Source organism: Saimiri boliviensis, chromosome 2 (genome assembly GCF_048565385.1).
Source record: "Saimiri boliviensis isolate mSaiBol1 chromosome 2, mSaiBol1.pri, whole genome shotgun sequence".
NCBI lineage: Eukaryota > Metazoa > Chordata > Mammalia > Primates > Cebidae > Saimiri > Saimiri boliviensis.
The window spans coordinates 60441229-60466459 of record NC_133450.1 but is presented as its reverse complement, the minus strand read 5'-3'; the positions used below and the strand labels follow the sequence as shown (position 1 = coordinate 60466459).

The window sequence follows — 25231 nt, the reverse complement described above, 5'->3', positions numbered from 1 at the left end:
GAGAGCAAAGAGGACAGAAGAATGAAAAGGTTCGATTATCCTGATAGCAGGAAATGTTTCAAAGGTGTATGCATCTGTCAAAACTCATCCAATTGTATGCCTGTACCTCATACATTGTACAACTCTTAATTTGCGCAGTTTACTGACTATAAATTATGCCTCTATAAAGTTGTAGACAGGGAAAAAGCAATTTGTTCAACTTTTAGATGTGCACATTAAAAAAAAAAAACTATGATCTCCTTTAAATTTCTGCAGTGGTAGTCTGCCTTAGTTCCATTGTGGGTCTGTGGCCTTCAATGCCCACAATCCTCGCGTTAAGCCCACAGTGTCTCACTGACCACCAAGGAATTCGAGCCAAACTCAGGAAACCGCTCTCTGTTCTGAAACTACACACATTGATCCTGGTGGGAGCAGTCATCTAATGGTAGTTAAGGTTTGCTCAAAACAAGCTGCCCTGCAAAGGGACAGCAGAGGTCAGGTAGATGAAAATTAAAGTCCACTGTGACCTTTCATCTCCCGAAGTCTCTTTGAATCCCCTCCTTTCTCCTTCCAAACGTATTTTCTCCTGTCCCCACAGTCCGGTCCTGCGTCCTGCACCCACCTCTCTCTTCTACCAGGTTCTCTATCCTTCTCCCAGCTCCTCTTCGACCCACGCTCATTCGCCCACGAAAGGCAGCCCTAAACTACAGCCCCAGTGCCCCAGCCCCATCTTCCACCCTGATTTCTGCCGGGCTGGCGCTGAACCTGCCACACAGGATTCGCGAGGCGGGACAGAGGGGACAACCGCCCCGCCCAAACAACGCACCTCTCCTTCGCAGAGCGTCCGCACGAAGTCACCGCGCCCCCGGCCGCGCTCTCCTCTCACCCGGCTTCGAGGGCGCCTCCACTCCCATTCAGCTGGCGGTGAGATTGCGAGAGTCCCGCAGGCCTTTGGTGCCGAGGGGCCGGGTGGGTGGACTGGCTCCAAGGACGAAAGGACGCGTTCCGTCGCCCGGCAACGAGCAGAGCCGCGCGCCCTCCCACCCCCTACCCCCGCGCCATGGCTCACCTCAACTGCACCCACCTCGCGGGACCGCTCCAGGGCAGCCTCGGACTCGAACCCCAAACCCAGGCCTCACTTCTCCCGGCGCTAAAAGACACTGCCCCTGAAGAGCCTCCTGGACTGAAGCCGCCTGAATTGGCCGCTTTTGTCAAGCTTAACCAACTTTTTACTTAAAACTCTTGCTCTTTCTACGTTTAAAAGAATAATGCTGGACCCCGAGACTTAAAACTTCAGCTTTGGGGGAACAAAACAGGTGAATCTCTCACAAACATAATGTTGAGCTAAGAAGCCAGACAGCGAGGAGTACATACTGCATCATTTCATCACATAAAGTCCCAAAACTGCAGTGCTAATGGATGTAGGCTCAGCTGGCATATTATAAATAAACAGAAGAAGGTAACAACCATGAAAGTCCAGAGACTAGCCATGTTGGGAGTGGGACGGTGATGGTGAGTGGGCAGGCAGTTCCGGGGTAGTCGGGATGCTAGCAACATTCTATTTTTTAACCTTGATGATGGCATCTCAGATTTTCTCTTTGTGATAAACCATTGTTTTCTATTGTGTTCAATTTCCTGTGTAATATCTCACCATTTTTAAAAGCTCAAAAAGAAAAAGAAAAACCAATTAGAGAAAACAGTGTAGATGAATGAGTTTTGCTCAGTACACTAAGCAGGCCTGCACATATTTATTTTATATTCCTCTATACTATACCAACCCCTCTCTCTCCAAATACTCAGGTGATTAAAAAAATGAGGTGGAGAGAATTTACAGATAAAATGTACCGGAGTTTATTGCCATGAATAGTCAAAATAAGAAATAAACATTCTAGAGAGGCTCCATGAGATCTGTGCTGGAAGAGGGCAACTTGTTTCCCAGAAGTTCAAGATAAAAGTCTTGTGCTCCACAGTTCCCTAGAGAGGGGCCTCTCAACAGCCCAGCTTTGGAGACTGATGCACTCAGGCATCCTCAGGCTTCTGAGAAGGAAGCTTCTGCTCTAGAAACAGAGAAAGCCAGGCTGGGACACACAGCTTTACCATGTGGGCAAGTTGCGTTCCCTCTCTGGGTTTCTGCATGCTCATCTGTAAAATGGAGATCATAATCTAACCTCTCAGGTCTGTTATTTCACTCCCTAACACATTGTGTTCAAAAATGGTTGCTGAATGCTCTCAAGATGAGAAGCATTCGACAGAAAAGGATCTGCCAACCCTGTGGTTTTATTGCATTCATCTCACTGCCCTGTGAGTACTCTGTATGGGCAGCTTTACTCTAAGTGTGGGAGTAGCCTCTTCAGGCCAGTAATAAATTGCTTTTCCCTGCTAATTAAAATAACAAGCAAATAGCCAAAGTGCTTGTGAAGTGATTAAAAGTTCGTAGTACTATCCCAAATGCTGCACAAAAATAATATACAGCCCATGTTCCTAAACTGAAAAAATATTTTAAATTAATGCAACCTTGAAATACGTCTATCATATAGTCAGGAAACAATTTAAATGGCAAATAAATATTGTTGATTAATATTTCATATAATCAAAAAAACAATAAATATTGTTCATTAATACTTTGTATAATCAAAACACAGTAACTAAGGACTCAAGTATCCATATCATAAGATGATACAATACAGGGAACCTAGGTAGTATTATCATCTTCATTGTACAGATAAGATATTTTTCAAAAAGGTTAAGGAATTCACCTGAGGTCCCCTAGTTAGTCATACTGTGCTAGGAACCTGTATTCTAGGTCTAGTTTGTTTGTTTATTTATTTATTGAGACAGTCTCACTCTGTCACCCAGGTTGGTGAGCAGTGGGGCAAACATGGCTCACTGTAGGCTTGATTTCTCAGGCTCAAGCAATCCTTCTGTCTGAGTCTCCCAAATAGCTAGAACTACAGGAGTGAGCCACCATGCCCCATTATTATTATTATTTTTTAATGTTTTGTAGAGATGGGAGTCTCTATGCTGCCCAGGATTGAGCTTTTGGGCTCAAGGAATCCTCCTATTTTGGCCTCCCAAAGTGCCTGTGTTACAGACACAAGCCACTGTGACTGGCAGATCTAGCTTCATTTTTAAAAAGGTGGGAGTGGGAGACAGAAGAAGTTGGAGGAGGAGAAGTTAGTTATTGATTTAAAGGTATTTCAAATTTGTTGATATTGTAATGCCTTCATATGAAAACGTTAATACTTCTAGCACCATCTTAAAGAGAGGGGAATAAGACTCAAAAGAGCAGCATAAAATCATTCAATAGTCATTGAAACACTACGATTTCCCCTAGTTTTTTTTTTCCACCTAGCAGTCCTCTTGCCACATGGGTTTGAAGCCTCCTATAGCTCACTACAGCGTGAGTGAAAGCAGGGCCATGTGACTTTCCAGCTTCCACAGCTTTGATGCATCACCACAGAACAAAGTCCAAACACCGTTCTCCAAAGAGAATTTGAGGCTCCTCACAATTAGAGCCTACCTAAACGTTTAAATACTTGGGAAACAAATATTAAAATCATGTCTTATGGACTGAATAAGTTCCAACTGGATGAAATATTTTTATTTCGTATAGATAAGACTTGCAAGCACTAACCAGGTGCAGTAGCTTACACCTGTAATTCCAGCACTTTGGAAGGTCAAGGCAGTAAAATCACTTGATCCTAGAGTTCAAAAGCAGCCTTTGCAACATGGTGAAACCCTGTCTACAAAAAATACAATAATGATAATAATAATAATAATAAAAAGCCAGGTGTGGTGGTGTGAACCCGTAGTCTCAGCTACTCAGAAGGCTGAGGTAGGAGAATTGTTTAGGCCCAGGAGGTCAAGTCTGCAGTGAGCCAGGATCTTACCATTGAACTCCAGCCTTGGTGTCAGAGAGAGATGCTGTCTCAAGAAACAACAACAACAAAAAAAAACTCATAAGCACTAAACCATAAAAAGCAGAAACCAGAAATAAAAATAGAGATTTTTGAAATATTTTCATTATGCATTAAAAAATAAAATTAAAATGCAAATAAAAACCTGGTAAAAATTTTATGACACTTATGGCAGACATGGAATCAATATTCTGTAGATGGGAAGTAGACACTCCAAAATTTCAACTGGCTAATTGAAGGTGAGAATAGGCAGTTCCCAAAAGAAGAAATATTATGGCCAAAATAAATAGAAAAATATTCAACTCGATTAATCTCATAAATACAAATTAAAACAATGTTATACGATTTTCATCAATCAAATTACAAAGTTAGAGTGTGTGCATGAGAGTAAGGAAACAGGATTACTCATAGATTTCTGAGGGCATAGTACTGCTAGGTGTCATATAGCAAAATGTCTCAAAAGGCTTAAATATATCAGCCTGAGCAACATAGCAAGACTCTGTCTCTACAAGAAAAATTTAATAATTAGCTGGGCATGGTGGCACGCACCTGTAGTCCTGGCTACTTTGGGGCTGCGGTGGGAGGATTGCTGGAGCCCAGAAGTCTAAGGCTGCAGTGAGCTATGATTGCACCACTGCACTCCAGCCTGGGCAACAGAGCAGGACCCTCTCTCAAAAAAAGAAGAAGAAGAAAAAAAAGATTAAATACTTGCATGTATTTTAACCAAGAAATTCCATTTTTATGAACTTTTTCTACATAGAAGTATGCAAAATTTTTTAACAATAATATTAAAACATTGTTTTAATTATTAGAAGGCAGAATCTTGTCTTCAATTTAGTATCTTTAGTATCTAGCACAATGTTGGCACATGGAATTCTCATTGATGGTCACATCTAAATAATGCCACTGGTTTATCTAGTCAAGACTGAGTTGTTGCCAGACACAGACCTGAAAAGAACTGAGCTCTAGACTTAATGTTCTGGAAATAAAGAGCCAAAGATGCTGAGGCCTTGTGGAACACACAAGGACATTTCCCATGAGCCCCTCAGTCACTGGACCTAGTTTAGTGTCTGCTTCTATTAACATAACTCACCACTAGCAAAAGTCTCAGTCCTTGATTTATAGCAAAGTTTAGTTCACTGAAAGAAAAAAAGCAAAATCTTGATACTATCAATATTTGATTGTAGCATCAGTTACTTTAACGATTATGTCAAATGCAAATCAGCAAATTAAAATGGCAAATATAATGCAAATAAACTCAGAGTTTGCTCCCCTGCTAGACCCATATGCAGCCTTTCCTGCAGAAACCAGCCACCACAGAAATCCTGGAGCCTTCATGGCTGTACTCCAAGATTGTGTTGGGGAAGGAGGAGAGCCTTTTGATTACTTACAGGATGAGGATGAACTGGAAAGAACTGAACACATCATACCTCACTTCCATGAATCCTCGTTCCTCTCCTCACCAATCAGGTCCCCATAGAAAACAGATGGCACACAAAAAAGGGTTTTCCTGGGGGAAAACAAATTGAAGGTAGGATTAAAGGGAACTAACAAGAGAAAATGAGTCACTCAAGGTCTAGCAATATGAGGAAGTTATTGCCACTTTTGATCTGAATGGGCAAGGTGGGGAAAGGAGGTGTTAACACAGCCAGGTGAAAGCTGAAACTGTGGAGGAGGGGCTGCTGATGCGACTGTAGACACGGGGAAATAAAGGACAAAACCACAGTGAGGCAGGGAGAAAGCAGGAGGCCTAAATACTCCTACCACTCTACCCTCCTGCCCTTCAGTCCTGCACCATTGTCCTTCGTTGGTCAAACCCATTTGGAAGTCCAAAGGCAAGGAAGACTAAGTAGTGTGGCCTATGGAGAACTTGGCAAAGTGGGGAGCTGGAGGGCATAACTGAATAACCAGCAGAGTCCCCTACTGTACTGCTATTGATCCACAGAAACAAACATCGAGGCAGCTTCCAGTGCCCTAGGGTGCTCCAGCCTTCTCCAAGCACCTGCTCACCCCACCTTCCCCATGGCAACCTAATCAACATCTGCCAGGCTTCCCTCCAGACCCTAAACTCCAATGAGGTTCTAACATCTAAGATTACGGAGTTCAGGAATGTACCCCTAGGATGTCAGCTACCACTCTTCTTTGGAGCACCTTGGAAGTCTGGCACTGGGGCATGACCTCAGGGTTCTTAAGGCAAGATAAAAATAGCAAGCACTGAGCAGAAAGAAAAAAAAAAAACTGAGTAAAACTACTCATTTGAAAAAGAAAAGAAACAAGTAACACTAATGAGTCTGGTCCAAAACAGGTGTACTTGGCAGGGAATTAAGGATTTATTTTTCTTGGAGGTAGTGGCTGATGTTTAGCATTCCATTTACACTTTACACTTCCAAAGGGCTTTGCTTAGATGTTCTCCAGCTATGGTAATGCACTAGAGATTTTGCTGAGTTTGAGGTCAGAGTCATTCCTTTTCTAAAGATAGGTATGTAAGACTGTTGTATGTGCTTTGTAGCCTAAACATTGAGCTTAGAGAACCAATGCCTGGTTTATGCTTAGAAAAACTAACAGCTCTCCCAAGTAAGCTGTAAAAACAGAAGCTGCATTTAGCCAGGGATCACAGCCTGAGACTTCTGTGTACCAGTCCATTTCCCCCACATTCACCTACCCACATACCAATCCAAGAAAAATTAATAAGCTTTGAAGATGTGTTGTTTTTCTGTTGTCCAGTGAAGGAAATATTTTATTTTATCCACCTGGATCCTGATTACTGAGTGGAGCAGAATTCAGAAACTTACTGAAGCTGGTACTCAGGACCTTCTTAGCTCATCCAAGCCCTGTTTAAAATTTGTGGGACATTTCTCATGAAAGAGTCCTGTATCCACAGCTGAACTGCAGCCATCCCAAACTTCATCAATAGGAAGGTTTAATCAATTTCTAGTCTTCACTTGAGCAGATATATCTAATGTGAGGAGACAAATCACAGAAACTCCTCTGTGATTTAGTCTTTTCAGACTATATTGTCTGTCTTAATTAAACTTTAGCATCCCACTAAGCTTTCTCGCACATGCAAGGTAACATTAAAGTCTTTAATATTCGAAGAATACACCATATGCCCAGCATGCTTACTTCATTTCAGATGGACTTCAACTCCCAAGAAGAAACTTACAGGAAATTTAAATCAAATAATTTTTGAAGACAGCAACTAAAGCTTCCTTGATAATGATGTCTTGGGTTTTCAGGATTTTAGAAAATCTCTCAGTATACGTCTCTAAATGAGTTATAAGTGGTTCTAACTGTCCATGAAAAGGTCAGTGGAGGAAGGAGAAAGTGTCTAGGTGAAATCATGAGTCTTGCTTTCTCATCTCAGTTCTCCCTAAGTTCAGGTGCTGATTGGCCTCTCAGAAGCCCAGACTTCATTTTCTTTCTCTTTCTCATCTCCCCTCTCCTTCCCAGGTACCTCCTAGATCCACACCACAACCCCATGTTTGCCTGACATACACACAGCCAGGGCAGTGTCCGGAGTCTTTGAGAGAGGTGTGCCCAGACATCCAATGCCTACAAGTCCAGCCAGTAAATTCAGGTGGGCTCCAAGAATCCTCTCAGGAGCCCAGGAAAGGCACAGGTCGACTCTTGGGGAGGGAATCTTCCCTCTCTCACCTATGAGTAGAGGAAAGAAGTTTGTTCTGCTACCACAGTCGGGTTCAGCAGGGCCTAAAGGGTTGGAGGTTCAAGACCTCTCATTTCCTCTCCCCTTGAACCATGTTCCTCCAGAAGGTCCTTAATGTGAGCTTGATGCAGTCTCTGGATCTCCTTTAGATGGTGCATTTCCTTTGTCATCCATCACTGACTGGGTGGAGAGTGACTCTGCCAGTCAAGGAAATTGGGAAGTTCCAGGCAGGGTCCTGGTGGACACTGAGACTTCCCCCGCTCCCACCACAGGGCCCTGTTCTCATGGGATAGCTCTCTCCTCCTCCTGGACTGTCGCCTGGAGGAGCTGCAACATCACAGACAGGGAATGGTGACCAAAGGCAAAAGATCTAGAAGGGGGAGTATGGGAGGCACACTTGGTTGGCAGCGCCTGCCACTACATATCTCAGCATCCAGCACTGCCCAGGCTCCCAGAATTCTGTGAAGGTTCTTTTTGTTACCACTTATTACATACTCAATCTACACTCAACTGGTATGAGGTGGGTACTCCCATGCCTATTTCACAGTTGGGTTGAGTCTGAGAGAGCTAGTCCCCTGCAGTATCCAGATTGGAATCCAGGTCTGATTCCAAGTGGTAATTGCATTGAACATCCCCGACTGCACTGCTGATTGCATGGAATATGCCCAAGTGAAGTTTGTCTAATGAAAAAGACAAAGTTTCAGAGATCTTCAGCCTTAGACACAAGTGGCCTGAGACTGCCAGCTCTACAGAGAGGAGCGTGCAGAGCACTGAGCCTTCGCCTCCCTGAGGAGGCTTCGCCTGGGCTTAGAAATGAGAAGAACAGGTTGGTCTCTCACTCTTCTGCTGCTGCTGCTCCTGTCTTTGGAGATGCCATCACTGAAAAAGAGGAAAGCTTTTGCCCCAAACTTGCCGTAAAACATGGACCACAAACCTGGATATTCAGCAAAAAGGAAGGAAATTTTTGTGGTACCAATTATCCCAGAGTCTTCCTCCCCTCCTGGAAAGTCACTTTGCCACTTCTGGAGCTGAGCCACCCACCACCACAATCACCATAGCAGTTTCCTTCTTAGCTTCACCCAGGTTCCTCATTTCCCTGGGTGAGGTTGTCAGGGCTGACTCTCATGCCACCACTACTCCAGACTTTGTACCTGCAACTGACCATTGCCAGAACCCAGGCATTGGGTCCAAGCTCCTCACTTGGGAAAAAAAAGAAACACACAGAGAGGCTGGCTGGGGTTTCCTAGCATATTAGAGGGCAGCAGCACTGGGGCCAACCTCAGAACCATGTTGCCCCACCCTAATTCTAGCACCGGGTCTGCATCTCCACACAGCTTCTGTACTCTTCGCTTCCCCCCGCCCCACCTCCCTACTCTTGTTCTCTCTCTCTCTCTTTCTCTCTCTCCCTCTCTCTCATCTCTTAGGATGGTGGTTTATTCCCATCCAGCACCTGCAAGAGTTTGTGAAGCTCCTGCTCTAGTGTAAACTGACCTTCAACCCCAGAACTGGGCTTTATTTATTGAAACCACTTCTCTTGGTGGGGAAGTAGGGGAGAGGGTCATGAGGAGGTCAGTGGAGACCAGCAATTCACAATGGAAGGTATTTTGGCGGGAGGAGGCCAGTGGGATTAGAAGAGTGGGATCCATGCCACCGACTGCATCCTCCAAAGCATTTGAAAAAAAAAAAAAATCTGCATCAGATCTGCTAAAACTCGAAACCTGAGTCTCTAAGGTGGGTGAGGCTTAACCCGAGTTCTCAGCCCCGCTCCCTGACCTCGGTAACTGGGGTCCAGGTGGAGCAGCTTGGAGAAGAGGATCTGAAAGCACGATGCTTGGGGTGCAGATCCTCGGCAGCAGCTGAGCCACAGCTGAACCCCATATCCGCGCAGTGGGAGAGTGGGGGGTGGTAGAAACATCGAAGACACCAGAAGCTGCCGGAGGATCGCACAGCCTTGTGGCTTCCCGAGTGACAGCAACCCAGAAGAGGAGGTAGGCACGTTTACTCTTGTAAAGACTCCCCCAACTCTGGCTTTGGTGGCAAATAATATTTAAGGATAAAAAATGACACGAGGGGTCTCCAGTTATTACCTTGCTACAATACTGCACATTTTGAGATTGCTGGTACTTTAAGGAAATCATTACCTTACACAGGGAAAGTGTGTAGAATAAAACACTTTGTATCTTATGTATACTTTGTATCTTAGTAGAATATAATACATTGTATCTTATGATACAAGACAGAGAGGCAATTAAGGTCAACGCAGGGTAATTTCAAGTGAGCTGTCTCCCTCTCGGCCAGCTAAGAGGCAGGCACCAAGGAGGATCCCATCTGTGATGCTCGCTTCGCAAACCAGCCCGCAGGCTCGCAGAGCCCCAGGCGCCCCCCCAGAGCCGGGGCCCAAACGAACACGCAGCGTGCTCTAAGCCTGGAGCGCAGCCTGGAACTAATAGAGAGCTCTAGTGCAAAGCTTTTCCTCCTCACTACGTGGGCTCGGCTTTATTTGTTTGCCAATTTAAACATATTATTTAAACACCGATGTTTCCTTTCCAGCTCCTAGTGAAACGTGTAGCTTGACAAGAAATTGATGGGGTTCTTCAACTTTTAGTCAATGTCTGCTATTGAAACATGTGGCTGCTGCCTTTTCACAGCAAGGGAAAGTAAAATATTTGACTTTGGGCCACAAGTTGGCCACCCTATATGGGCAAAGCAAGCTGCTGATTCTGCTCATGTTAAGGTACCCAGGAAGGGAAGTATTTATTTGTTATGCCACCTGATGATATTGGTTAAAATCAAGCATGGATGACAGGGAAACAGCCAGACTCACTGGGTTTGGAAGCTCAAGGTTCTCAGGTATCTGAGACCTTGTCCACTGTGCCAGAGCATCTTTCCCATCCAATGCTTCACTCAGTCCATTGGCCCATTCATTCCACAAAAGCATTGTTTTCCTAGTGCACCTAGCTAAATCAAATCTCTTAGATTCTCTCACTTGGGGAATTTGGATGTGGTGGATATGGTTTCTAGATTCAGAAGTTAAGCTAGCCTGGCCAGTCTCTGGGCTGGGGTAGTTAGATGACTGACTCAACAAATCTTTATTGAAAGTCTACTATGCTACAGGCTTTGCTCTGGCAGCAGGAACCACAGCAGTGCCTATCCTCAGGGAGCTACTAGACCAGTAGGGGAGAGAAAAAATGAATAAGAAACAAATGGAATTTGCTGTCAGTATGTGATAAGAACCTGGCAAGGCATCCAGAGCAAGGTGTGGACCTAAGGAGGGCAGGGCTCAGTTGTTTTTGAAAGGCTGCAACATTCTCAACAGGGACTCCAGGAGTCTGCTCTCGACTTGCCACCACAGGTAGTATCCAGTGGTGGCTGTTGCATTTCTTTACTTTGATTTATGATTCTGGTAGGCAACCAAAATTACAGCATTTAGAAAGTTGTCAGAGTTCCTGCAAATCTTGCTAGTCATCTAGCAAAAGCAAATACTGCCAGTGAGGCTGCTTCATAGTTAAAAGCAAACTCACTGCAAGGTAAGCTAAGCAGTTTTCTTCTGTGGTCCATAGAACAAGGAAAACTTATTTTAAAAATCACACAAATGCACGACTTTTAAAACAAAATTTTTCTTTGATGTTAGCTCTTGGAATAGCTGCTGGAAGTCCCAGAAGCAGCTACCCAACAGTGCTCTCCAATCGAATTTTAATTTAAAGTAATGAATGTAACCTCCCTCTAGGCATGCCAGTAAATTAGTTGAGAGTCCAAAGCATAATTTCAAAATTTGGGGGGAAATCAGAAAGCTGATACAATGAAAAACTGCTGGCAGAATATATTTTTATTTTCTTTCCACGTGCAGGATATGACATTATTGTTATTAAAGCATCTGAGGGTAATCACATATGAATAGCCAAAGTTAAGCCATAGGGACAACTGAGAGACCCTGGGAAAGCCCCTGGGTGTGTGGAGGGAAGAGTGCGAGTAGATTGGAGGGCGCTGGCTGGCCTGGGACAGAGAAGCTAAACACTGGTAGACCCTTCAGGAAGGATTTAGGTTTAAGCTGCCAGCTTTGAGGCAAGAGATGAAATAGTTGACTTTTCCAAGCCCCTCTGCTTCCACCACCGCTCTCCATTAACGCGGGCTTCTGCTGATGGAGAGGAATCCAGGTCCTGATGTACCCTCACCCAAGTTTCCAGCCTCTCAGCTCTTGCACACAGGAGCAGTGTGCTGGTGGCGAAACGCCGGGATCTCAAAGCACTCTACGGAGTCTGTGGCACCTAGTAGGACCTCAACTGCTCAGGTCCTTTTTGCTCTAACACAAACCTAAGAGCAGTCATGTTTCCCTCTAATTTTCCAACTCTTTGTGGGAAGCGTGCATTGTTGCTCCCTTCCCTAGGCCCCTACCCCTACGGGTTTTAAAGTAGAGGTCCGGGAAAGCCTGAGTATCCTTTGAGCAGCACCGAGCGGAGCCCGCGCTCCCCAGGAAGGGGATCCGCTGGATGAAGAGGGACCGGCCGGGGCTGAGCACATCCTCCAACAGGCGCTGACCGGTTTGAATAAAACTAACTCGGGGGCCACAGCGACCAGGAGATATGCGTTGGCCACAGGGACCCAGACCTGGGCAGGGGCACCATAATCGGCTCCTGGGGCTTTGGGGGAGGTGGGTTCCCCTCCTCCTCGAGGGCCTGGGGGGCACTTCTTCCTTCCAAGGCTGTCGATTGCCCAGCAGGGGAAATCGCCTTTTTCAATCTCTCTCATTTGAATACATGAAAATGCGAGTTGATTTTGGCAAGGCAATGCTCTCCCACGGCCAGAGGGACGGTTTTGTCGCCCGCGGGCTAGGCCGGGTGGGGAACAGCTCCGGCTCCGACATCCGGCCGCAAGTGAGGTAGGTCCGCGCCCGGGGCCGCTCAGAAACCTGGCGGCGCTTAGGCAGCAGTAGGGGAAAGGACAAACCCAGTGGCTGGTTTTTTTTGTTTGTTTGTTTGCTTGCTTCAACAAAACAAGCGAAAGCTCGGGATATGTTTCTGTGTTGCTTTTACACACACAGACACAGACAGGCACATGCACACGGACTCGCACACACAGCTGGGAAAGGATATGACTCTGCACAGAACTGCCTGCAGAGCCCCGTCAAGTAGTCCCAGGGCCCCTACATACTAGAAAGTCGTGAATTAATCCCTTAAAGATTTAATGATGGAAGGAAGGGAGAGAGGAAGGAAGGTATGAGGAAGAAAAATAAAAAGGCCGCGAGGGAACCTAGTTCGAACCCTGGCCCGGCCCTTGCTTCTCCTCTCGCGCTGAGGACCGCTGTCTCGCGGCGCCCTGGCCCCCTTCCCCACCTCGGCGCACACCTCCAACTGCAAAGGCCAGGCACACACAAATGTGACCCGTTGTTTCCAGCGTCCCAGGCTTTCCTCACTTCTAAGCTGAGCCGGGTCCCAGTCGGGGTCGGCTTTGAACCGTGTTAACAACCGCAGGTCTTAGTTTCATTGCATCCGATTCTCCCTTGCAGAAGGAAGATTTAAGCTTCTTATCTGGGTGTGGGGCGGGGTCCCGCGGGGGAAATCGGACTCGGCCGACCCCACACCAAGCGTGTCTGGGCCGCTGCAGCCGCGACCTGACAACATCCCCGTCCGGGGAAGGGTAGGCAAGGAAAGCGGGAGGCGAGGGCAGCCACAGAGGGAAGCCCTGGAGAGGCTCCAGTGGGACCGCAGAGCCCCGCCGGCCCGGGTCCTGCTTTCTGCCCACGCTGCGGTCCTGCTAAACGGGAAAGACCCGGTCGCCGCAGCCTTTCCTTCCACCTTCCGCCGTCGTTGCCCTCTGCTTCTCCCTGCCTGGTGAATACCTGCGGAAGGGGCTCCCAGCCAGATTCTGCTGGGCAGTGTAAGCTGAGGCAGCCTAGCGTGGTCAAAGAACCGAGTGCCGCCCGGGTACTGCGGACTGCGCCGGGAGCAGGCCCCACGGGTGTAGCAGGCGCAGCTTCCGGGAAGGGCGGAGCCGCTTCCTCCGCTGGCGGCCACCTGGGGTACCCGAGCACCCTTCCGTCCTCACTTGCCCCGGCTCCCTCCACTTGAGGAGGCCGCCCTCTCGGCGACCTGGACCGTCCCAGGCTGTCGCAGACCCGTCCTTACCCAGGCAAGTTTAGTCTGAGACACCCCAGGAGACGCCACGTGTCTGCCCTCGTCGGTACCCTGCCCGGAGTCCACCCAGCCTCCCCAGAGCTGAAGACAGGCCTGGTTTCCTCCAACGAGCAGCACAATCCTTGCAAAGCACAGTTTGCAATAGTGTACGGGCCTGTTTGGGGAAAGCGGCTGGAAAAGAGCAGCCTGCAGCCGCTGGACTTGGCTACCCGACTGGCCAGCAATCCCCAGACAGCAGCATTAATTTATGCATGTATGTGTGCATTTCCAAGTCAAAGACCCAACACGACCCTGTTGATTCGCTTTTAAACTTCGGGGAAAGTGACTGGTTGGCATTTGGGTACACTAGAACCTCACCTCCTAAATTTGTTAGGTGTCTTGCAGTGCGGCCACTGAGATGGAGAGAGTCTGGGAGCTGGCCAAACTGCCACCTCTCCTTCCACCTTGGCCCAGGCTTTAAGAACCTAAATTCCTGGCTGTGGTATGCTTGCGGAGTTCGCCTGGCTGTGCTCTCTGGAGGTGCCTGCGGAAAAATTCAGCGATCCCTCTCCACAACAGGAGGCGCTGTGTTCGTGAAAATCCGCGCCCCCCCATCCCCACCCCCATCCCTAGGCCGCGAACCTGTGATCCCTGAGCTGTATTAAGGCTCTGAAGCTGGCAGAGTCCATTCTGCACCACCGGTCATGGGCTTTGAAGAAGCCTAGGAGAAATTCCGCTTTGGCCATCACGCTATGAACAGTGCATTTTTTTTCTTAAGTCAGCTTGTTTTCTTAAGATTAGACTGATGTTTGGGAGATGGGCTAAAAGAATATTTGCTATTGTAATTGACCCCCCCCCGTAAGGTGACAGTGTTTTTACCCCGCTTAAAGCACCAGATTTTTGTGCACCATAAAAGCCATTACTATCTGTAAATTGTTACTATTGGTAGAAAATACCCTAGACTTGCTCGATGTTACTGAAGAGCCAAGAGAATGTTGGAGAATCACCTCCAGAAGGAACAAGGAAGTTCATTAGCACTGAAAGTCCTCCCACCCCCGTCGGGGCCGAGGAAGCTAAGCATCCGTGTACTTTACAAATGTAACTAAAGTCAGCTGCTGATGGAAACTTTGCACAAAAGAATTAGTTTCTGACACACAATTCGCAGATACATTTACATAAACTGATGGGACAACTTGCAGTTACAGGAGCAGGCTGCATTAGGGAGGGTTCCTGCCCTACTGAGTTCCAGGTGAAGTTAATTTTACCCATTCCTTTCCTTATAATGTGACGTTTCCACCCACCACCCTTTTTGGGGAAAAAAAGTTGTAATCCAATGCTTTTATCTTTTTTTATTTCCTTAACTGCACATCTTCACCCTCTCTGCTCGCCTGCTGACTTAAGAGATTTGTTTGGTTCAGGGACTTAAAGTGATTCTCTTGCCAGATTTCAAGTAAGAGAGATTTAAAAGAACAAAGCACAGGGAAAAAGGTATTTGTTTGGAAGACAAGTTAAAACACATTTCTTAAATTGAGATTAATAGCAGTTTAAAAACTGCTAAACAAGAAGATTTTGCGGATTCTCAATTACTTTAGAAAGATTTTATTTTATTGTTACTTAAGGGAACCTAGTGCTTCTACAGGCAGTACAACACACACAGGGTCACAGACACTCAGAAACTAACACACTCAGTTACACGTGCTCAGAAATACACAAACGATCACACATTCAGAAACACATGCACCATTTCCCAACCTATCACCAATTCATTGCCTGTCACCCAGTCACTTCAGTAGTTCTCTCTGCCAGGACAAGTGGGCAATCCGCCACCCAGGGCCCCATGAAAATCAAGAGACTCTGCGTGGGGGAGACTCTCCCACCGACGTCCAGGACCGATTAGGAACCAAGCGAGCCTCTGAGATCCCAGCCCGGCCTCTCCGGGTCACAGACAGGATCAAACGCCCCTGCGAGCCACTTCTGCCTGGAACCTCTTTCGCAGTGCGGATGCGTTCCCGCGCCCGGGCCCTTGCTCTCCCAGCTAATGCGCGTGTTATGGGAGATGTCCCCTCCCCCTGACCTTTTCCTATCAGAAACCAGACGGTCGTCTCCAGCTAAGTCCCTGAGGCTGCTGAAGGGGGGCGGGAGGAGGAGCCCGGCAGAGGGAGGACGCCCCGACTTGGGTCCGCCTGCCCTATCCCACAGACATCTGCTCTGTTTCTTTCTCTTTATGGTCGCTACAGATGACAAGGGGAGAGGAGCGGACCGAGGCGGAGAAAAAAAAAAGTCATGTCATAAAGATATAAACCGGTGCGGTGACTCACCTGCTCTTAGCCGCAGGTACGAGTTTGTGGCAGCGCCTCCGCTCTGCTAGCCAGGAGCTCAGGTCGGCCTAACGTCATTTGGCTCGGCTGACTCAGATGACCGGGTTTCTAGTGACGAAGCAAAAGTGGGGCTTTTTTCCCTTTTCTAGTCTGAAGCCCAGGAGGAAAGAAAACAAAATGTCTGTATTCTCCAGTCTCCTGGGATTGAACTTTGAGTCAGGAATCAGGAAGGAGGGGGAAGGGAGCAGGAGGGGCGCGAGACTGGGACACAGTCCGAGCTCGGAGGGTGGCCAGTACCTCTGAGGAGGGACCCCGGGGTCACTTAGCCCACAAGGTCGCTAAGCCCGGGCTCTGACGCCACCGCCCCCGGCCTTCTCTGGCTGCGAGATTCCCATCCAGAGCCCTAGCCTGCCTGCCCGGCCCCGCCTATTTTTTCTTTTTCCAAAGGGGGTTACACCCCCTCCCACCCCATTTCCCTCTTTCCCTAGCCTCCGGGCTTAAACCAATTACACTGCTTGGCAAACAAAGTGAGGGCCGGGCTTGGGGGAGGGGGCTCGGGGGAGGGGGCGCGCGGCGGCGGCGGCGTGGCGGGGCGGGAGGCGCGGCGGCCGGACTGGCAGGCGGCCGCCTTGCAGGTGCACCTCGGGCTTTGTAGGTGCGAGCGTCTTTGTGCGGCGGACAAATGGGGAGAGGACGAGGAGGTGGGCACTCGAGCGACGTAAGATCCACATCAGCTCAACTGCACTCGCCTCGCAGAGGCCGCCCGCTCACTTCCCGCGGAGGCGCTCCCCGGCGCCGCGCTCCGCGGCAGCCGCCTGCCCCCTGCGCCGCCCCCGCCCGCCGCGCCGCCGCCTCCGCCGCCGCGCACGCCGCGCCCCGCAGCTCCGGACTTGCTCTTCGCCCGGGTGGCGCTGGGCCCGCGCGGGCGCTCGGGTGACTGCGGCGGTCGGGTCGGCTCCCCTCCCCCGCCCCGCGCCGCGCCGCGCGGCCGCCCGTCGCTTCGCACAGGGCTGGATGGTTGCGTCGGGCTGGGTGGCTCCAGGATGTTAGGGACTGTGAAGATGGAAGGGCATGAGACCAGCGACTGGAACAGCTACTACGCTGATACGCAGGAGGTGAGAGGCGAGGCGAGGCGGGCGGTCGGCGGGGCGCCCCTGGAGCCCCTGCCCGGGGAGGCCGGGGAACGGTGGGCGCCGGGCAGGGCGGGCCGGGGGCGCCTCCTCGGTGCCACCGCTGCCTGCCCGCTGTTGTGGCCCCGGCCGGGTCTCGGCCGGGCCTGGAAGCGGGACCTGCTGCCCTGGTCTGTCCCGACTCTCGCAGCCAGCGAGAGAGTTTTGGGAAACTCCAGGCTTTGGAAACAGCGGCCCTGGGAAGCACTTGTCTCTTCCCAGCGGAGAGGGCGAGCGGGAGCCGGGCCCGGGCGGGAGAGCGCGGGCGCGAGTTAGAAGCAACTCTGAGAAAGCCGGAGCACGCCCGCAAGGCGACCTCTTCCTCCCGCCGTTTAATTCGCAGACCTCTTCTAATTAAAGCGCCCTGCCGCCAAGTTGAGTGTCTCAATAATGAAACGATTTCTAGATTTCGTAAAACTTGTTCTTCAAAAGCCCTGTTTGGGGAGAAGTGTGTTCCTTCTTCTCTAAAACCGCTGGGTGTCGCTAGTGCGACCAGAATCTTCTTCAGAACTCGGGGCCCAGAACCTGTTTCTCTTCATTGTCCCCTTAGTGGCACGTTCTTGGGGTTTATTTTACAATGTGCATAAAAGGATTACAGGGAAGACCAGGTACAGGCAGAACTGCCACCTATTAAAAGTATTTTTCTGGAAACAGCTGGCGATTACCCCTCAAAAGTTTAATTACCGTTATTGAAAACGCGTATTGGAACTGCCTGGGATAATTTTGGGAAGAGAGAAAGAAAATAAAACCCCAAGGTAAAAAAACACTTCTAAGACGTGGACAGAAAAATATAGAATCAGGTAATATTTTGATGGTAACTAATTTATGTAGATTCATATATTCACAAGTTTACCTCTGAGGTTATTTGCATACCATAGTTTAGTGGGTGTTCCTGTTTAAATCTATTTGTTCTCCTGTTTTCAAATAGACTCATATTTGCTGAAAAAAATAAACTTAAGGACGTAATTATTCCTTATTAAATTATTAGAGGAGTACTTTTTAACATTCCTAGGTTCTGTATTTTTAAAATACTGTACCTAATGCTTCCCCACATTGCTATGGATAAGGATTTTCGCTTGTTGATGATTTTAAAAGGAGCTCGGAGGTCTTCCAGAGGTTTAATTCTGATGCAGTCATCTCGACCCCGCCATTCTATCAAGACCTCTATAGAAAAGTGCTTTCTTATATGTTAAAGCTGAGAATTAGTAAATACAATAGCATTAAGAGAAAATAAGTAAAATTTGATTTTAGAATTTTAAATTATTCAAGACTACTGACAGAGTTTCAAAAGCCAGGCATTGAAATCATCATCAGCAATATATCAGTATGGGGAAAAAATGATTTGTTTTGACAAACTGTGTCACCAAATTTTTCAAACAGGGGACTGTGAAGTGGTGACAAAATTAATGCAAGTTTCTGAATAGCTTGCAGCAGTGTACATGTAAAGTCACGTTAAAATCAAAAGTATATATAGCCCATTGAGATTATTATGGCACCACCTCCCAGCCCTTTCTGTTATGGATCTGTTTTTAGTTTTATTTTCCCAAAACTTACTTAATTTCTGAGTTTGCTTCCCTTTTAGCATTATGGTTGCTACAGGTAGTTAGAAAACACTACTTCTAAATATGATAAACAGCAAAAGTCACCAAAGGCAATAAACTAGGACAGTAAAGCCAGTTGTCGGGAAATAAATGTTTCAGGGGGTCCCCCGTCCATAGATGATTTGCTCTATCAGGGGGTTTCATTAACAGCCTCCTAGAACAACGGAAACCGCTGTGTGATCAGCCAGGCCTACAGACTCAGGCGAAGAGAGAGTGGAGCTGGTGGTTCCCTATGGTCCAGCCCAGTGGGCTTGTGACGTGGAACCCATTGCACCCTAAGGGTGAAGTGAATAAGCAGAGGGTCAGAGATTAATTCTATTTTTGGAGTTTTAAAGACGATTTTCCCCAAAGAGCGCTTTCCTGAGGCTGGTTGAGATGGAGACTTGGGATACCGCCGGGTGTGGATGGAGGAGGCGATGAAGGGGTCCTGGAAGCCAGCCCCTGAGCCTGGTGTGTAAGGCGATTACACATCTTCCTGGGGACATATTTTCTGTGAGCGCTTATCTTTTCATGCCTGCCGTGCTAGGATTTTCCCCCTGCTGTGCAAGACGTCTTTGCTCAGTCTAGGGAGGGCGCCTAGCCCTTTGCCCCGGTTGGGGGTGTCTCGTGTTCTGCAGAAATGCTCTGCACTTGCCCTCGGGTTCACTCCGGGCGGCAGCCCTACTGCGCCCACCACTAACCCCGCCCTCCGGGGCCTCTTCACTCGCTGTCTCCGCTCCAGGCCTACTCCTCCGTCCCGGTCAGCAACATGAACTCAGGCCTGGGCTCCATGAACTCCATGAACACCTACATGACCATGAACACCATGACCACGAGCGGCAACATGACCCCAGCGTCCTTCAACATGTCCTATGCCAACCCGGGCCTGGGGGCCGGCCTCAGTCCCGGCGCGGTAGCCGGCATGGCGGGGGGCTCGGCAGGTGCCATGAACACCATGACGGCAGCCGGCGTGACGGCCATGGGTACGGCGCTGAGCCCTGGCAGCATGGGCGCCATGGGAGCGCAGCCGGCGGCCTCGATGAACGGTCTGGGCCCCTACGCGGCTGCCATGAACCCGTGCATGAGCCCCATGGCGTATGCGCCGTCCAACCTGGGCCGCAGGAGCGCGGGCGGCGGCGGCGATGCCAAGACGTTCAAGCGCAGCTACCCGCACGCCAAGCCGCCCTACTCATACATCTCGCTCATCACCATGGCCATCCAGCAGGCGCCCAGCAAGATGCTCACGCTGAGCGAGATCTACCAGTGGATCATGGACCTTTTCCCCTATTACCGGCAGAACCAGCAGCGCTGGCAGAATTCCATCCGCCACTCGCTGTCCTTCAATGACTGCTTCGTCAAGGTGGCGCGATCCCCGGACAAGCCCGGCAAGGGCTCCTACTGGACGCTGCACCCGGACTCCGGCAACATGTTCGAGAACGGCTGCTACTTGCGCCGCCAGAAGCGCTTCAAGTGCGAGAAGCAGCCGGGGGCCGGCGGCGCGAGCGGGAGCGGGGGCGGTGGCACCAAGGGCGGCCCTGAGAACCGCAAGGACCCCTCCGGCGCCGCTAACCCCAGCGCCGACTCGCCTCTCCACCGGGCGGTGCACGGGAAGGCTGGCCAGCTAGAGGGCGCGCCGGCCCCTGGGCCCACCACCAGCCCCCAGACTCTGGACCACAGTGGGGCGACTGCGACAGGGGGCGCCTCGGAGTTGAAGACTCCAGCCTCCTCGTCTGCACCCCCCATAAGCTCCGGGCCCGGGGCGCTGGGCTCTGTGCCCCCCTCTCACCCAGCACACGGCCTGGCACCCCACGAGTCCCAGCTGCACCTGAAAGGGGACCCCCACTACTCCTTTAACCACCCGTTCTCCATCAACAACCTCATGTCCTCCTCGGAGCAGCAGCACAAGCTGGACTTCAAGGCATACGAGCAGGCACTGCAGTACTCGCCTTACGGCTCTACGTTGCCCGCCAGCCTGCCTCTTGGCAGCGCCTCAGTGACCACCAGGAGCCCCATCGAGCCCTCAGCTCTGGAGCCGGCATACTACCAAGGTGTGTATTCCAGACCCGTCCTAAATACTTCCTAACCCCCCGGGACTGGGGGGTTTGTCTGGCATGGCCATGCTGGTAGCAAGAATGAAAAAATTCAACAGCAAACAAAACACAAACCAAACCGACAACAGCATAATAAAATCCCAACAACTATTTTTATTTCATTTTTCATGCACAACCTTTCCCCCAGTGCAAAAGACTGTTACTTTATTATTGTATTGAAAACTCGTTGTGTATATTACTACAAAGACAACCCCAAACCAACAATTTTTTTCCTGGGAAGTTTAATGATCCACACGTGTATATATGAAATTCTCCTCCTTCCTTGCCCCCCTCCCTTTCTTCCCTCTTTCCCCTCCAGACAACATTCTAGTCTGCGCAGGGTTATTTAAAAAAAAAACAAAAACAAAAAAGGAAGATGGTCAAGTTTGTAAAATATTTGTTTGTGCTTTTTCCCCCTCCTTACCTGACCCCCTACGAGTTTACAGGTCTGTGGCAATACTCTTAACCATAAGAATTGAAATGGTGAAGAAACAAGCATACACTAGAGGCTCGTAAAAGTATTGAAAGACAATACTGCTGTTATGTAGCAAGACATAAACACCAGAGCCATTTGCTTTTCAGTTTACATTTCTGATACATGCAGATAGCAGATGTCTTTAAATGAAACACATATATATTGTGTATGGACTTGATTATGCACATGATCAGATGTGTAGACATCCTTCGTATATTTACACAACATATAGAGGTAATAGGTGATATACATGATGCATTCTCAAGAGTTACTTGACCGAAAAGTTACAAGGACCCCAACCCCTTTGTCCTCTCTACCCACAGACTGCCCTGGGAATCAATTCCTCAGGAACTGCCCTCCAGAACTCTGCTTCTTGCTTTGCAGAGTGCCATGGTCATGTCATTCTGAGGTCACATAACATATAAAATTAACTTCTATGGGTGTATACCATTTAAATAATATTTTTTCCCAGAAGAATGGAATATTATGATGTTAGAGGAGAGAGAAGTTATAGGGAGCCGGATTTCAAAACGTGGTCCAAGATTCCAAAATCCTATTGATTGTGGCCATTTTAATCATTGCTATCATGTGCTTGTTTCATCCAGTGTTAATGCACTTTCCACAGTTGGACATGGTGTTAGTATAGCCAGACGGGTTTCATTATTATTTCTTTTTGCTTTCTCAATGTTAATTTATTGCATGGTTTATTCTTTTTCTTTACAGCTGAAATTGCTTTAAATGATGGTTAAAATTACAAATTAAAATGTTAATTTTTATCAATGTGATTGTAATTAAAAGTATTTTGATTTAAATAACAAAAATAATACGAGATTTTAAGCCGTGGAAAATGTTCTTGATCATTTGCAGTTAAGGACTTTAAATAAATCAAATGTTAACAAAAGAGGATTTCTGTTATTTTTCTTCACTTAACTAAATCTGAAGTGGATATTCTAAATATGATATTTTTCAAATTCTAGAACTGAATATAATGACAAAAACAAAAATAAAATTGTTTTGTCTGTGATTTTAATGAATGTGTATCTAGTAAAAAGCAATGAAAGAAATTCAAGTAAAGTACATAAATTTAATTAATACCCCAAGAATTGAGATTTTTATGATTCTTTGTTCCCAGTGATGTTTACTTCATTTTTTTCTCACACCGGCTTAAGCCCTCTGTGTTTCCTTTGAGCCTTTCCACTACAAAATCAAATATTAATTTAACTACCTTTCCTCCTTCCCCAATGTATCACTTTCCATTATCTGCGAATTCTTCCAATGAAAATAAAATATCAGCTGTGGCTGATAGAATTAAGTTGTCTCCAACAGAGACTCCTGAACCCTCTTCTCATTAAAAGAGAAACAAAACTTAGCCATCAGCGTAGCTCTGGAGGAGGTGGGAGGAGGGGAGTTAATTCGCTCTGGCAGGGGCAGCGTTGTGCCGACAAAACAATTTAGGTTGGCCGCTATTTTGCATTTTGTGAAGATATTTTTTAAATTTTTATTCAAAAATATCGTTCCTAAGTACTTAAAGTTGATTATTTGTTTGCCTTCTAAGGGCTTTTAAATGCAACTTCACACTCCATAGTTGCTTAGGATCACAAAATGATTAATCTCCTTTGATAGCAGGCTCACTTTCCAGTCCACCTATTTCTTTGTAAATCTCGTTCGGATTGACATCAACAATAACAACACCAGCTCAAGCAGAGGCCGGCCTGCCTGAGCCCTTGTGTATGAACTCCATCCTCACCAGGGCTTGAACTTGGACAGCCTTTACTTTGATCGCCCCACTCCACACCGGGGACAAGATAAAAAGAGCTGTGTGAGTCGCTTAATTACAGCGTAATTGCCTCCCCAGATGAGAGAAAGGGTGCCATGTAGCACTTAAGAAAAATCCAGAAATCCCACACCCCAGCTCACTTCAGCTAATGAAAGGAGGAGAGGAGGGAAATTACTAGCTTGAGTAATTTCAAACCCTGATTTGGAGACCTAGGAAGGACATTAAAATCCCCAAGAGAGGAAAAAGCTTCCAATCCCAACAGTTACTCATATTTACATAAGGTAAACAAACGTTGGCAAATTCAGCTTCCAAATGTAATATAAAGGCGTGGGCTTGGGCCTGTGAATCCCGCCCCCACTGAATCTAAGATGTCTAACTTCTGTGCTGTCCCCTTTCTCCTTTCAACCTAATAGAAACATCAGCGTCAGGCCTTCACCCCACAAAGCTTAAGTTAGCCTTAGCTCTTGCTCTCTTACTTGCCGGAGACTTTTTCTGGTTATGCGGGGAAGGGGGCACTTTGGAGGCCTGCCTCAAGAGCTGGGCTGCGGGGAGCCTGCAGGCTCAGCCCTACCTCGTGGGCTTCTCGCGGTTCTCAGATCGCACCCTCCGCCACCTTTGGGCGATGCGACCTGCCTGCCGCCCGCGCGTTAGGACGCGCGCGGGTTGGCGTCCAGGACAGCTGGTTGCCAGGGAAGGCGGACAGAGCAGGACAGCAAGCATCTCGAGGTGACAAGTGCAGTTAGTTTTTCATTGTTTGGGCATTTTCCCCTCCTAGAGAATAAATCTCCTGTTGAGCCCGGGACCTAAAAGTCAACAAAGAAGGCCAGCCGCCTCGTTACGGCTTCAGCGGCCCCGGCGGCCCGCGTTGGCGGGGCTGCTCCCGCTGCGTAATCCCTTCCTCGGAAACCCGAACACACAAACGCCCGGGCGCCCGGGCCGGGGCGCCGCGGCCCTGGGCCAGGAGAAAAACATCTGTGGTTCCGAGGGAGTGCGGGGACCCTCCCGGAGAGCGCCGCCTTTCTGCGACCACCCACCCCATCCACTTTTAGTCTCGGTGTTTCCACATTTCTTCACCTCGCCAGCTCCTGAAGACCAGGGCCGGAAAGGGCCTGCTGACCGCCCCGCCGCAGTGCCCCGCTCGCAGGATTTAGGAATTTCGCCCGAGATGGGGGAGGGGTCCTCGGAGAGGGGAGGGAGGGGGCGGGGAGGGGCGAGGAGGAAAAGCGTTCCTCCTGACCCAAGTGTACAGCTCCAGAGGCACTCGGACCCACCAACGCCACCGAGAAAACACTTGCAGAAAAAAAGGAAAAAAGAAATGTTTTGGGAGTGAGTATAGGACAGGGGAGGGGAGCTGCAATTGTTACTCTCACCTTGCGTTTAGGAAGCGCAGGCCTGAAACATTTTTGAGATGATAAAAAGAGAACCAAAGATAGGGAAGAAGAAAAGCTCATCAGTTCTATTCAGCAAAAACTAAACAACTCTCAAGTGTTCACAAGTAAAAGGAAGCTCCGTCCATTTTCTACATGATGACTAATACTGTGTTTAAATCCAAGACAAAATTTAATTTCCATTGTCCCTTTGTGATCCCCCTTATACAGAATAAACTGGTGAGAATTATTAGGGAAGGAGGGATTAAAACAAACAAGATCCTATTAAAGCTCCTAACCCCTGTTTTCATTTTCTGAAGGCTAGATACCTGATTGATTTCACTGAAAGTATAACACCCATTATTTTTCTCAGAAGTCTAACAGATTTGAATGAGCCATGACAGAAAAGAAGTCCTGAAGTGATAAAAATGTAAGCCCTTGTTTTGGCATTTTGAAAAATTGGTCTCAATTCCACAAACAAGCTTATTAAGTTTTTTTGAAAAAAACTGCTGAGATCAATACAAATTCCTTTCAATGTGAGCCAAAGTAGGAGACCTGTAGCCCAAATTAATTAACCTTTCCTCAAGATCAATTGGCTTTCTGTTGATTTAGCAGTAATATTGTAGAACATTTAGCTATAATGTATTTTAATGTGATACCTCAATGTCAAGAGGAAAAAATTTGTTGAAAAATAAAATTGCTTAAATAATTAATAGACATTTTATACATTTTTAAAAAATATTTTGCCTTCAAAAATTAAATAATTGTAATAAAGTGTGCTTTGC

At 48.0% G+C, this 25231-nt stretch overlaps 2 protein-coding genes across 2 annotated transcripts in view; one reads left to right on the top strand and one right to left on the bottom strand.

The window, feature by feature from the left end:
• TTC6 (tetratricopeptide repeat domain 6) overlaps positions 1 to 16483 on the bottom strand; it is a 246572-nt gene extending 230089 nt beyond the window's left edge. Inside the window, exons 1-2 of the mRNA XM_074393424.1 lie at positions 15989 to 16483; positions 5327 to 5406 (exon numbers count right to left, since the gene is read on the bottom strand). The gene's annotated coding sequence lies outside the window, so the exon portion shown is untranslated. The remainder of the gene's footprint in view (positions 1 to 5326; positions 5407 to 15988) is intronic.
• Positions 16484 to 16621: 138 nt separating this feature from the next.
• Positions 16622 to 22311, top strand: FOXA1 (forkhead box A1). Its single transcript, XM_039469412.2, has 2 exons — positions 16622 to 17103; positions 19480 to 22311. Exons 1-2 carry the CDS (start codon positions 17032 to 17034, stop codon positions 20818 to 20820), a joined length of 1413 nt encoding a protein of 470 aa, XP_039325346.2. The 5' UTR covers positions 16622 to 17031; the 3' UTR covers positions 20821 to 22311.
• Positions 22312 to 25231: the final 2920 nt, after the last annotated feature.